The sequence below is a fragment of the Phalaenopsis equestris genome, unplaced genomic scaffold (genome assembly GCF_001263595.1).
Source record: "Phalaenopsis equestris unplaced genomic scaffold, ASM126359v1 Scaffold228735, whole genome shotgun sequence".
Lineage (NCBI taxonomy): Eukaryota > Viridiplantae > Streptophyta > Magnoliopsida > Asparagales > Orchidaceae > Phalaenopsis > Phalaenopsis equestris.
The window spans coordinates 68,432-83,758 of NW_018246709.1; the positions used below are offsets into that span (position 1 = coordinate 68,432).

A 15,327-nucleotide genomic window follows, 5' to 3' on the forward strand; every position below is an offset into this window, starting at 1 on the left:
TTACTTCTTGGGTTGGATGTGAGTCCCAGCGCTTTCTCAACCAAAAGTGAGGTCAATTGTAGCAGATATTTCCCTTGTCAACATTTGGGTTGGATATGAGTCCGAGAGTTTTGCTTCCTAGCATGACAGATATATTTCCTCGTTAACTCTTAGGTTAGATGTGAGTCCCACCGCTTTCCTCCCCAATATAGTAGATATTCCCCTTTTCACCATTTGGGTTGGATATTAGTCCGAGAGCTTTCCTTCTTAGCCTGACAGATATATTTTCCCGTTACCTATTGGGTTGGATGTGAGTCCCAACACTTTCCTCCCCAATGTAGTAGATATTTCCCTCGTCACCATCCCAGAGCTTTCCTTCCTAGCGTGACAGATATATTTTCCCGTTACCTCTTGGGTTGGATGTGAGTCCCAGAGCCTTCCTCCCTAATGTGACACATACTTTCGAGATCGGTTTAAGGTCACCTTAAATGGAGTAAGACATCTGATTCTCTACATATATCTTCGAGATTAGTTTAAGACCAACTTAAATGGAGTAAGGAATCCTATTCTCAAACCTTCGAGATCGATTTTAAGACCACCTTAAATAGAGTAAGGCATCTGATTCTCTTACCGGGATTATTACCCAAATTTTAATCCTCTTCTCGGGATCAATACCTAAATTTTGCCCCCCTTCCTTTCGAGGTCGGTACCTAAATTTTGATTCTCTTTCTAGGGTTGATACCCAAATTGCAATTCCCATCTAGGGGTCAACACCTAAATACTAATTTTCATCCTCCAAAATACTTGAAAATGTGATATTTTGAAAACCTTTCTTTTTCTAATCCCCAGTGAGAGTTCCAATTTCGCTTTTTGATTGGATATTCACTTGCTAATTCCCCAACAGAAACAAGTGTCACTCAATTCTGCTCTTCATTCTAAGTCTGTTAACTTAGAAGTTTGTGTTGGTTTTGTTGATCTTGTTGGTCAACGTCAGTACGTACGGTGTGCTTGCCCGTCACACCTCACCTATTGGGGTCCATTTGTTGACCTAACTTTTGGTTGAGGTCTAGCTTTTCCTCTTTAGTAGCTTATAGTCTAGCCATGGGACATTCTTGTTGACTACTCCTAGAGGACTAGAAAAGGAACCGTCACCATTAGAAATTCTACACTCTTTTCTGCTTAACATGAAGTTCCACATATTGGTCCTAAACTCTAGCACTTAGTTGGTGGCGTAAATATGGTGGATCTTAAGGAGGTTTCCCATAGGATGGTCAAGCCTTAGGACTAACCCTGAGTGGTATGTTCTTGGTTAGCCTAGCTTGCACACACTACACCTTTTCACACACCCCAAACTTTAAGACACTTGCCGTTGATTTGGTCTCGTGACTCCTTTAGGAAAGCTCATATGGATGGACCCAAACCCCTAACCCTTAGCTAAGAGAGATAGGACCATCATATTGAGCATCCAAAATGAGTCCTCATATGACTCATATTGGTTCGACATAGCTTCATGGCTTACTTTCCCATCCTAGTCCAAAACCACAAAAATACCGCTTCAACCCTAATTTTTGCCAAAATTCCCAAAATTACCCAAATCGCCCAAATTTGTTCAAAAGTCATTCAAATCACTCACCACTACCTAAATTGACTAAAATTCACCAAAATCACCAAATTCCCAAAATACCCCCAAAATTACAAAAATGCCCCCTCATGGCCAAAAAATTCAAAAAATTCCAAAATCATACTAAATATTTTTAATTTCAATTTTAAACCATCAATTTGACCTAATTTGACCAGATTGACCCAATATGACCAAAAGCCCCAAATTTCCCTAAAAGGCCCAATTTTCCCAAATTAGCCTCAATCACCCACTTGACCCCAATCTTGCTCAATTTGAATTCCAAATCAAAATTCAATATCCCTAATTTTAATCTAAACTAAACCCAAGCCCTAATTTGATTTAATTGCAAGCGCAATTTCACTCAAATCAAAAAGCCCCAATTTTGACCCTATGTACAAATACCCCAAATTGGCCTTCCAACTCAATTCAAAATCACTTGAGACTGTTCATGATTTCTCCCTACACAAAATTAAACATTTAATTGACTCAACCTTTGGCCCAAATTCACCCCTAATTTTAAATGCCCAAGCCCACCACACTTAACTCCAAAAGCCCAAATCCAAAGCCCACATAACATGAAATTTCTTCGCATCATCCATTTGATTAAATCAAACCATACTCCTTGAAATTCATCATTTCATCATGCCAAATCAAGCCTCATGACAAACTCAACAAAAATTCCCCATAAATCCAAAAAACCCTTTTCATGCAAATTCACCAAGCTAAAGGAAAGCCATGAAGCCATTCCCAATTCATATGTGAGCCATGCAAGTCTTTGCCATCTCACCATGCCCAAAGTGGCAAAAGAAGGAGCCCCTTTAGTGATTCCCATAAAAGTGGCTAATACTTCTCATGTTTCCCCTAAACCATGCTTAAGCTTAATTGTACTTGGATGGGGGACTTCTCCAAACTATTTTTGTTGGCTCACCTGACTTTGATTAGCCATAAGATGCCACCCAAACCCATTCCAATGAAAAAAACCCAATCTAAAACAAACCTAGCCCAAAGCCCTTTCCACTTCAATTAATCACCCTTACCCATGAAAAAACCCAATTGACTGCACATCAGCCCACCACTGATCATCCTCAGTGGGATGGTGACCTGAGCCTGGCCGGTCAGCCACCTTGGCCGCCAAAAAACACCATGGTCAAGGGAGTCCATATGTTCAAAACCCAAAAGCGAACCCATCCAAGTGGCACCAACCAAAATTGACATTGGAGAGAGCTTTCCTTCCTAGCGTGACAAATATATTTTCTTGTTACGTCTAGGGTTGGATGTGAGTGTCAAAGTTTTCCTCCCCAACATAGCAGATATTTCCCTTGTCACCATTTAGGTTGGAAATGAGTCTCAGAGCTTTCCTTCCTAACGTGACAGATATATTTTCCCATTACCTCTTGGGTTGGATGTGAGTCCCAAAGCTTTCCTACCTAATGTGGCACATGAAATCGGTTTAAGACCATCTTAAATAGAGAAAGACATTTGATTCTCTATACATATCTTTGAGATAGGTTTAAGACCACCTTAAATGGAATAAGTCATCCTATTCTCAAACCTTTAAGTTTGATTTTAAGACCACCTTAAATGGAGTAAGACATTCAATTCTCTTTTCGGGATTAATACCCGAATTTTACTCCTCATCTCTAGATCAATACCTAAATTTTGACCCCTTCTTATTAAGGTCGGTGCCTAAATTTCAATTCTCTTTCTGGGATTGATACCCGAATTGCAATTCTCATCTAGGGGTCAGCACCTAAATATTGATTCCATCCTCCAAAATACCCGAAATTTGATATTTTGAAAACCTTTCTTTTTCTAATCCCAAGTTAGAGTTCCAAGTTCTTGTTTCGATCGGATATTCACTTGTTAATTCACCAGTGGAAACAACTGTCACTCAATTATGCTCTTTGTTCTAGGTCTGTTGACTTAGAAGTTTGTATTGGTTTTGTTGATCTCATCGGTCAAAGCCAGTACGTGCGATGTGCCTGCTCGACACACCACACCTATTGGGGGTCCTTTTCTTGACCTCACTTTTAGTTGAGGTCTAGCTTTTCTTCTTTAGTAGCCTAGGGTCTAGCCATAGGACATTCTTATTAAATATTCCTAGAGGACTAGAAAAGGAACCGTCACCATTAAAAATTTTACACTCTATTCTACTTAACTTGAAGTTCCACAAATTGGTCCTAACCTCCAGAACTTAGTAGGTAGGGTAAATATGGTGGATCTCAAGGAGAGTTCCCATAGGATGGTCAAGCCTTAGGACTAACCCTGAGTGGTCTGTTCTTGGTTAGGCTAGCTTGCACACACTACACTTTTTCAAACACCCCAAACTTTAAGACACTTGCCCTTGATTTGGTCTCGTGACTCCTTTTGGAAAGCTCATATGGATGGCCCCAAACCCCTAGCCCATGTCTAAGAGGGATAGGAACAACATATTGAGCATCCAAAATGATTCCTCATATGGCTCATATTGGTTTGACATGGCTTCATGACTTACTTGCCATCCTAGTCCAAAACCATCAAATTACCAAAATACCTCTACACCCCAAATTTTTGCCAAAATTCTCAAAATTACCCAAAACACCCAAATTTGTCCAAAAGTCATTTCAAATTGCTCACCACTACCTAAATTGACCAAAATTTACCAAAATCAACAAATTCCCAAAATACCCCAAAACTTGTCAAAAAATTACCAAAATGCCCCTCATGACCCGAAAATTTCCAAAAATTCCAAAATCATCCCAAATATTTTTAATTTCAACTTTGAACCATCAAATTGACCCAATTTTACCAAAAGCCCCAAATTGTCCTAAAAGGCCCAATTTCCCCAAATTAGCCTCAATCTTGACCCAATTGACCCTAATCTTGCTCAATTTTAATTCCACATCAAAATTCAATATCCCTAATCTTAATCTAAATAAAACCCAAGCCCAATTTGATTTAATTGCAGGTCCAATTTCACCCAAATTAAAAAGCCCCAATTTTGACCCTCTGTACAAATACCCCAAATTGGCCTTCCAATTCAATCCAAAATCACTTGAGACTCTTCATGACATCTCCCTACGCCAAATTAAACATTTAATTGACTCAAAATTTGGCCCAAATTCACCCCTAATTTTAAAAGCTCAAGTCCACCACACTTAATTCCAAAAGACCGAATCCAAAGCCCACATGACATGAAATTTCTTCCCATCATCCATTCGATTAAATCATTGAAATTCATCATTTCATCACGCCAAATCAAGCCTCATGACAAATTCAACAAAAATGCTCCATAAATCCAAAAAACCCTTTTCATGCAAATTCACCGAGCCAAAGGGAAGCCATGAAGCCATTCCCAAGCCATAAGTGCTAAAAGGAGGAGCCCCTTTAGTGATTCCCTTAAAAGTGGCTAACACTTCACATGTTTCCCCTAAACCTTGCTTAAGCTTAATTGTCCTTGGTTGGGGACTTTTCCAAACTATTTCAGCTGGCTCACCTGACTTTGATCAGCCATAAGATGCTACCCAAACCCATTCCAATGAGGCTAAACCAAATCTAAACCCAACCTAGCCCAAAGCCCTTTCCACTTCAATTAATCACCCTTACCCATGCAAAAACCTTATTGGCTGCACATTAGCCCACCACTTATCATCCTCAGTAGGATGGTGACCTGCGCCTAGCCGATCAGCCACCTTGGCTGCCGGAAAACACCATGGCCAGTAGAGCCCATATGGTCAAAACCCAAAAGCGAACCCATCCAAGTGGCACCAACCCATATTGAAATTGGAGAGAGCTTTCCTTCCTAGTGTGACAGATATATTTTATCGTTACCTCTTAGGTTGGATGTGAGTCCCAACGCTTTCCTCCCCAATGTAGCATATATTTCCCTTGTCACCCTTGTCACCATTTGGGTTGGACAGAGCTTTCCTTCCTAGTGTGACAGATATATTTTTCCGTTACCTCTTGGGTTGGATATATTTTGTGACAGATATATTTTTCCGTTACCTCTTGGGTTGGATGTGTGTCCTAGAGCTTTCCTACCTAATGTGACACATATTTCTTAGATCGGTTTAAGACCACCTTAAATGGAGTAAGATATCTGATTCTCTACACATATCTTCGAGATAGGTTTAAGACCACCATAAATGGAGTAAGGCATCATATTCTCAAACCTTCAAGTTCAGTTTTAAGACCACCTTAAATAGAGTAAGGCATCTGATTCTCTTTTTGGGATTAATACTCGAATTTTAATCCGCTTCTCGGGATGAGTACCTAAATTTTGACCCCCTTCTTTTTTAGGCCGATACCTAAATTTCGATTTTCTTTCCGAGATTGATACCTGAATTGCAATTCCCATCTAGGGGTCAACCCCTAAATACTGATTCCATCCCCCAAAATACCTGAAATTTGATATTTTGAAAACCTTTCTTTTTATAATCACCAGCGAGAGTTTCAAGTTCTCGTTTCGATCAAATATTCACTTGCTAATTCCCCAACGGAAATAACTGTCACTCAATTCTGCTCTTTGTTCTAGGTCTGTTGACTTAGAAGTTTGTATTGGTTTTGTTGATCTCGTCAGTCAAGGCCAATACGTGTGGTGTGCTTGCTCGACACACCACACCTATTGGGGGTCCTTTCGTTGACCTCACTTTTGGTTGAGGTCTAGCTTTTCTTCTTTAGTAGCTTAGGGTCTGTCCATAGGAATTTCCTATCAAATATTCCTAGAGGACTAGAAAAGGAACCTTCACCATTAGAAATTTTACACTTTTTTCTGCTTAACTTGAAGTTGCATATGTTGGTCTCGACCTCCAACACTTAGTAGGTGGGGTAAGTATGGATAAATATGGTAAATCTCAAGGAGAGTTCCCATAGGATGTTCAAACCTTAGGACTAACCCTGAGTGGTTTGTTCTTGGTTAGGCTAGTTTAGACACACTACACTTTTTCACACACCCCAAACTTTAAGACCACTTGCCCTTCATTTAGTCTCGTGACTCCTTTTGGATAGTTCATATGGATGGACCCAAATCCCTAGCCCTAGCCCTTGTCTAATAGGGATAGAACTAGCATATTGAGCATCCAAAATGATTCCTCATATGGCTCATATTGGTTTCATATTGGTTTGACATAACTTTGACATAACTTCATGGCTAACTTTCCCATCCTAGTCCAAAACCACAAAATTACCAAAATACGTCTACAACCCTAATGTTTGCCAGAATTCTCAAAATTACCCAAAACACCAAAATTTGGCCAAAAGTCATTTCAAATCACTAACCGCTATCTAAATTGACCAAAATTCACAAAAATCACCAAATTCCCAAAACACACCCAAAATTGTCAGAAATTACCAAAATGCCTCTCATGACCAAAAAATTCCAAAAATTCAAAAAATTCCAAAATCATTCCAAATTTTTTTAATTTCAATTTTGAACTATCACATTGACCCAATTTGACCAAAAGCCCCAAATTGCCCTGAAAGGCCCAATTTCCCCAAATTAACCTCAATCTTGACCCAATTGACCCCAATCTTGCTCAATTTCAATTCCAAATAAAAATTCAATATCCCTAATCTTAATGTAAACAAAACCAATGCCCTAATTTGATTTAATTGCAAGCGCAATTTCACCCAAATAAAAAAGCCCCAATTTTGACCCTATGTACAAATACCCCAAATTGGCCTTCCAACTCAATTCAAAATCACTTGAGACTGTTCATGATTTCTCCCTACACAAAATTAAACATTTAATTGACTCAACCTTTGGCCCAAATTCACCCCTAATTTTAAATGCCCAAGCCCACCACACTTAACTCCAAAAGCCCAAATCCAAAGCCCACATAACATGAAATTTCTTTGCATCATCCATTTGATTAAATCAAACCATACTCCTTGAAATTCATCATTTCATCATGTCAAATCAAGCCTCATGACAAACTCAGCAAAAATTCCCCATAAATCCAAAAAACCCTTTTCATGCAAATTCACCGAGCCAAAGGGAAACCATTAAGCCATTCCCAAGCCATAGGTGAGCCAAGTAAGCCTTTTCCATCTCACCATGCCCAAAGCGGCAAAAAGAGGAGCCCCTATATTGATTCCCTTAAAAGTGGCTAACACTTCTCATGTTTCCCCTAAACCATGCTTAAGCGTAATTGTACTTGGATGGGGACTTCTTCACACTATTTCAGCTGGCTCACCTGACTTTGATCAGCCATAAGACGCCACCTAAACCCATTCCAATAAGGCTAAACCCAATGTAGACCCAACCTAATCAGTGTCGCTCTAATCAAATTTAACATCCCACATAATATTTAAATAGCTATAACCTTAAGGTGTAGTGCTCTTTTATTTAATGGTTGATGAGGTGTAGTGCTGTTTTATTTAAACTTTGAAAGATATGGGATATGTTTGATTTCATATTTTTTTAAACTTAAACATATATATAAATTAATTGTTCCTCTGATTGTGTTGACATTGTCTCTCCCATTGGACACTTGCACTGTTTAGCCCTCCACCTCAGCAACCCTTTGCACCCACTAACCAACCCTGGTGGCCACCAAGGCCATGGCTATTTAAACTCCACCTCCCACGACCGAAGAGAATAAGTGCACGAAACTTTAGGGAGACTCTACCAAATTGCTCCCAGAGCTTCTCCAAGGCTTCATAAAATCAATCCCACCATTTTCCCCCACCGTAATCCACTTTCTGAGCTCAATTTTGAGTTCAAAATCCTGGGTATTTTTTTTTCATCCCATTAAACTCCACCAAAGCTTAAATTAAACTACCTTAAAGCTTCCTCAGACCAAACAATGAAGTTCCCCATCAAAATCCCTCTCTGTTGAGCAATCTAACCCACTTCTAGACTAAGGCTGCATCACTCCTTGATCAAACTCTTGCCTAGGCTCAACCTCAGTTCAAATTGCTGCTTGGATGAGTTTCATGGAGTCACAATGAACGTCTACAACCAACCTAATCGATGTCTTACCACTTGGGCTAAGGTATAGATCACAAACTCTAAAAATGTCTTCAATTTCATCAATTGTGAAGAGAACTTGTATTTCATAGGATTGTAATAGGACACATAAGTTTGCCTTAACTAGATGAAGTTATAGAAACAAACCTCATATGATTTGGTTGAGTATTGAGAGATTTCTTAAGGTTTTAGTGTGAACAGTTCTCGAGCTAGGTTAGTTGGGGATGATGTAGGAGAGTAAGTTAGAGAGGCAGAGAAAGAGAGGCCATATACCTTCAAGTCTCTCACTTAGTGTGAACAGTTCTCGAGCTAGGTTAGTTGGGGATGATGTAGGAGAGTAATTGAATCACGCGTGTATCAGATAGAGGGCTGAGATTGCGTTAGATGAACTCTTGATGCATAAAGAGCGGGCTGCATGGTAGTTGAGTCAGATGGTTGCATCGAATGGCGGAGTGACGCGTAGCAATTTAGAGCTGCCTAGGATGACGCAGCAACTACGTGTTTAAATAGGAAATTAATTCATTTTTTTATTTATTTTATTTCCATAACTTAGAAAATTTATAACTTGGTATAAAAAATCCGTAAAAATAAAACAAATATACCTTATTTCTCAACAAATAGAGGGAAATAATATGGAATAAAAATAAAAATTATTTGATGTCTATCTTATTTTTAATTAATTAAACAACCCTTGACTATTTTAATTCTAATCAAGTAAATAATAATCACCATGACTTGAAACTTTAGGGGTTGATTCATCATGTTAATAGGGATGTTCTCTAATTTTTTCAAAGTTAGAGAGCATCTCTAGCTTTGAAACCCTTATTTTCAAGCTTAGTTGTCTTTTTTTGCTTAAGTTAATTATACAAATTAAAATATAAAGAAAAAAATATAAGACTTATTTTGGTAGGTTCCTTGTGGTCACAAGACTCTAGTAAAAATATAAATTAAGTTTAAATGTTTATGTAAATTACTATGGTTTATTAAATAATAAAAACTCACTAAAATATAAATGAATAAAATAATTTTCAAAAATTAACAAAAATGATTCCATACTGTAAATAATGATTATTTTAACACTGTAAAAATTTGAAACTCTTTTGAATTAGTTTGAGCACTAAAATCTATTTTCTAAGTAAAATGGCCTTTTTTGCATTAAAATAATTATAATAAATTAATTATAATTAGGAAAATTATGAAAAGTGATTTTTTGAGTTTCTTGTGATTAGGGGCACTTATGAAGAATAGAATTTAGTTTAAAATAATTAGTTCATTTCTTAGCTACTTTTTGAATTAAAAATAATAAAAAATTCCAAAAATATGAAAATGTACCAAATTGTTCCCTGATCACTTGGGACCCTTTAAAATATTTTTCTTAATTTTCCAGATTTAGTTATGCATTTTAAATGTCAAAAATGTATTTTTCTTAATTTTTCATTAAAATAATTATAATAAATAAATAAAAGCCACAAAAATGAAAATTTTATTTCTACGATTTTTTTTGGGCTTAGAGAGATTTAATAAAAATACAAAAGTTGATTTGTGAAATTAAACATTTTTTTCTTTTTATATAATCTCTAAAATCAATAAATAATTATAATAATTAAAAATTAATCTTAAAAAATTATAAAATTTTGTCCAAATGGTCCTCTGACTTAGGTGAACCTCCAATAATTTTCTCATGTGCAAAAACTTTACTTTGATTAACTAAATAAATTAACATTGAAATTCCTATTTTATGAGTTAAAATAATTATATAAATTAAATAAAAATTAGAAAATCATAATTTCCCCTCTGATATCTTAATTGACCCATGTGTGGGATACCATAAAAGTTTCAAATTTATTTAAGTTATATTTGATGAGTTATGAAGTAGAGAACTCTAGTGGCAAAATATTAATTTTGGATTTGGATGCCTTAATTGAAATTTAGGATTAACCAAAGAGGAAATGGTTAATTTTGATCATAGTAAACTCTTTTGAATGATTTAAAACATAATGGGTTAAGAGGTAGAAACCAATTTACTACCTTTTCATGATAAGGGTAGAATTATAATTCTATTAATTATTATAGCATGAAGGTTAATTCAATTGGATGATCCTAAAGTAGTGGGCTCAAGTTAAGCAGATAATAATTCATTTATTTGAAGTCCTTAATTGGTGGTTAGATGATAGCATGATCTTTTAATGAGAATAAATCTCACTTTAATTAAAATTTTAATTATTACAAATTTACCCATGAAATTTTAATGGGCTTAGTAGTGAGCTAGGCTTAATCCAAGATTGTTTAATGAGGCTTAAAAAGAATAATATAACTGGTCATGAACATTTTGAAAACAAAAAAAGCCTAATTTTATCTGGAACATAAAATCTTTAATTACTCTGGGTTTCTCCTTCGGGGCATTTACACACATAACTTTTTAAATAAAACATTAAGTAACTCTTTGGTTACCCACTCAGAAGGGTAATTGAAGTATCAGGGTTTACTGAGCATAGGGTGTATTAAGTTATTGAAACTAAATCTAACTTTGAATGATTAATTGAACTACATAATAAGTTCAAATGAACAAGAAAAGTTGCAAAGGATTTTAAAAGTTGTTTAGGGTCATGCCCCAAACATTTTAGTATCCTTTGGATACTTTGAAGGACACTTGAACTTATTATTTTTTGTTTAAGAAAATCATCCATTAAAACTTTTAGGGACTCACCAAGTTATGACCAAAGACTCGACAACTACACCTTAAACTGGACTTCTTGCATTCCATTCTTTCAAAGCTAATCATTCAGCGGGAGTGCGAGAAGATGATAGATACACATTTACATTTTTGTAATGCAATTTCCATTCATTTTACTTTACTGCATTTCCTACCTGTACTCACTTCAATTACAAAACCTTTTTGAAAATTAAAAATTACAAAATCATTTTTCAAAATTAAATAACATTTTTCAAAAACAACAAAACCAACAATTTCATAACACGTCCTTTTGAATTTACGGGAGTCCCTCGGATGAGGTAACCCACGGTTGCTAACGAGGTCTCCCTAATTTAAATGAGCTTAACAACTCGTTTAAGCTAAGTAAATTCAAAAGAAAATAGTGATACCGAACGAGGGAACTGTGGGAGTCTAACCAGTGTTGCTATAGTCATCTTTAAGCCCCCCACAATATTGATTGAACATACTTGTTATTTAAACATTTGAACCTTTAAACTTTATGACTGTTATTTCACTGTGGAGCTTAGTGCTAACTACGAGGGCAACATTCTACAGCAACAAATCTTTCCGTAGAATTAAATAACAAGTCATAGGATTTTATGGTTGTTTGCCTAGTGCAGCATAAATCCTTGCTTTATCATTAGGCCTTTGCACAATCACGTTGTGAAAATTAGCCATAAGTCGTTTTAGGATTCCGAGGCTGTCGTTCGTTACGACATAAACCCTTTTATCTTCCAGGCTATTTGTATGATTGTGTAATGCAAATGCAAACCCTAAATAATAATAATTGGCAGGATGAAACATTCAATAATTTCCTTCTCAAAATTGAAGCCAAACCATAGGATAACTTAGGAAGTATTTGAGGTTCTCCTCAGGACCAGTGACTACCCCTAGTTTTCTCCTTTTGGATTCTATAACAATGTTCTAAACTTGAGCCTTTCCCATTTGACACTCCATGGTCCAGTCTTTAAAAATTCATACCCTTTGAAATTCTTGAAGACAATATTTTCTGATCTAAATTGAGAGTTTTTTTAGGTGACCTTAGTCATTTAAGATGTAATTAACCATAGGGGCTTGCACCTTATAGAAAACTTTAGAACTCAGCTTAGTATAAACCCTATCTAATCTTTTATATTAGATAGAGGAATTTGTGGGTTAACATAAAGGTTCACAGACTAAAACGGATGTCATATTCTTTATTTTATTTATTCGAGCCTCATTAGCAAGTGATGTGTCTATTACTCGGGGTGGATGCATCATTTGCGGTGTCGTACTCATTTATTTAAACTATTGTTCATATGAAATCAGTTTGGTCTCATATTTTCAAAAATTAAAATATTACTTTCCAAAAATAATATATATTATATTAAATCAAATATCTTTTTCCCATTTTGCTGACCGAGAGGCACGAAGTACTCTTGTGCACCTACGCCACTCAACTAGCTCGCAATCCCACCTCATTATGTTATGGAAGAATTGAGCTTCTTGCTGGGCTGGTTATTCAGAGCTAGCAATTGGTTGCTTCGTCTCTACCTCATCTTCCATGTGATCAATCACTCAAGGCTTATACTCATATCTTCTATTAATAGATTGAATTTATTATAATAAAAATATTTAAATAATTACTTTGTCATATTAAAATTGTTTGCTATTATAATTAATTTCATGAGGAAAATACATAAATTCCATAATAATTTATTTTAAGATATTGCTTCGAAGGTATAAAAATATAAGCTTTAACCTTTCTTTGTTTTGAAACTATGATTAAAATTGAAATTTTGAATTAAATTGGTGTTTAAAACACTTTAGTTGCGACTATTTGTGATGATGATGATGACAACGACCATATGTTGAAGATTATTATTATTTTATATTTGAAAAGTGATGAGAAAAGTGTTAGCCTTATAAATAAAAAAAAATTATATAACAACATAATTTTGTAAAAAAAGGTGAATTATAGGACAAAGAAACCCATCGAAGCAGTCCACCCATGCCCGACGTCTCTTTCCCATTTAATAAATCATAACCCACTACATTTCCGCTACACTTGACCAGTCGGCCCTCCACTTCCCAAAAACCCACTTTAGGCTCCTTTAACTCTTTCATCTACTTTGAGACTTTGTAATCACTAGAGCTAGAGAAATAGGCGAGTTGAGATAACAATTAATGATGGTAAAAAACGTCATAATAATTTTCTTAACATCATCAAGCTATCTAATATTGTTCTTAGCCACTCCTCCCATCCCCTCCTACCCACTTGCACCACTCCAAACGCTTGTCCAAGGCTTGCTTGCTTTAGGATATAAAATCTTGAGACCTGATGAACAAATTAGAAATTTCTTCTAAACTTTTTGAGAACTTGGGATCTCCGGCGACTGGCAAGGAACATCCCTGGTGCATGGCGATTGCAGCCGCCATGAGCAACGATGGTGAGAAAGATGTCGACGGCCACGAGCACGACCTCGTGATGCCCGGCTTCCGCTTCCACCCCACCGAGGAGGAGCTCATCGAATTCTACCTTCGCCGCAAAGTAGAAGGCAAGCATTTCAACGTCGAGCTCATCACGTTTCTGGACCTCTACAGATATGACCCATGGGAACTTCCAGGTTAATATCATGAATTTACTTTATTTATTCCGACAGTTCCGGATCTGATAGGAATGACCATTTCGTTTCAGAATTGGCGGCAATTGGTGAAAAGGAGTGGTTTTTCTATGTTCCAAGAGATAGGAAATACCGGAATGGTGATAGGCCCAATCGAGTAACAACCTCTGGGTACTGGAAGGCTACGGGAGCTGACAGGATGATAAGAAACGAGAGCTTAAGATCCATAGGGCTTAAGAAGACGCTGGTCTTCTACTCAGGGAAAGCTCCTAAGGGCATAAGAACAACTTGGATTATGAATGAGTACAGGTTACCGCAGAGCGAAACCGATCGATTTCATATGGTAATAGTCTTGATTGTTTTGGATTTCAGATCTCCTTGGGATCGCAGACATAATTGGAAATTAATTACCCTTTAAGTTTGGCTTATCATTTTTGTTTCGCTTTCCTTCTTTCTTCGGTGTACGTAGTGTTCTTATATCAGTCTTTTCTGATCCGGTTCTTTCTTTTTTTTTTTTTTTTTTTTTTTTTTTTTTTTTCTGATCCGGTTCTTTCTTTCTTTTTTTTTTTTCTTTTCTTTATATATAGTTTTTGTTGTTCAACCTTGTCGGCGTGGCTGCTAGATTATAGCAGATCTGTGTTATGTTATAATTTGCTTACCTATTAAACATGCTTTGGCATCTTCTTACAATTTATTCCTTGACAACATGTCTTCTTTTAGGGTTTCTTTTTATTCAATTTTTGCCCTTCAATATTTTTGTCTTTCTCAGTTTCTCTTCTTATACATATTAACTAGCTTAGTGAGTATTCTTACATAATTTCAGAGTTTTTCATATTCATATATTTAGGTTTAACATACTGCATCGAAGTGGTATTTTCCAACTTAAAACTAAAAGAACTTGTTCATTTTTAAACATGTTGTTTGGTGTTTTCAATAGCTGAATTCTGGTTTTCATATTACTTCGTTTTTTCTTCCTCTTTTTATGGCAATCTTCTAGTAAAACGGCTCCCTTTTTTTTACTAGCCAGTCGTCAGTTTTCTTCATTCTCCCTGATTTCATAATTTTATCTTCTAGTATTCTTTTTCTATCCCACTTCCCTTTCTTCGCTTAATTTTCCAATCTTCTAGTATTCTTTTTCTATCCCACTTCCCTTTCTTCGCTTAATTTTCCTCCACTAGTATACGAAATAATCGATCCCTTTCATCTCCTTCGGCTATATATTATTAAATCGTTTCATTTTATTTAGTCTTATCTCTAGTTTAAGGTTTTGATTTTCCATTTCATTTTTCATAACTCAAAGTTTATAATTGCTGTAAACAACCAACCAAACAAACAATAATGCCTTATCTTCATTTCTATCTCTAGTTTAAGTTTTGATTTTCCTTTTCATTTTTCATAACTCAAAGTTTATAAATGCTGTAAACAATCAACCAAACAAACAATAATGCCTTATCTTCATTTC

The 15,327-nt window shown here is 36.0% G+C and overlaps 1 protein-coding gene across 1 annotated transcript; it reads left to right on the plus strand.

Moving 5' to 3' along the window:
• Positions 1-13,562: 13,562 nt before the first annotated feature.
• Positions 13,563-14,208, plus strand: LOC110037989 (NAC domain-containing protein 35-like; the record flags this gene model as incomplete). The annotated part of the gene is made up of 2 exons (XM_020742742.1): positions 13,563-13,868; positions 13,940-14,208. Coding segments are annotated over exons 1-2 (555 nt in total), but the record flags the coding sequence as incomplete, so codon positions are not given.
• Between the last annotated feature and the right edge of the window lie 1,119 nt (positions 14,209-15,327).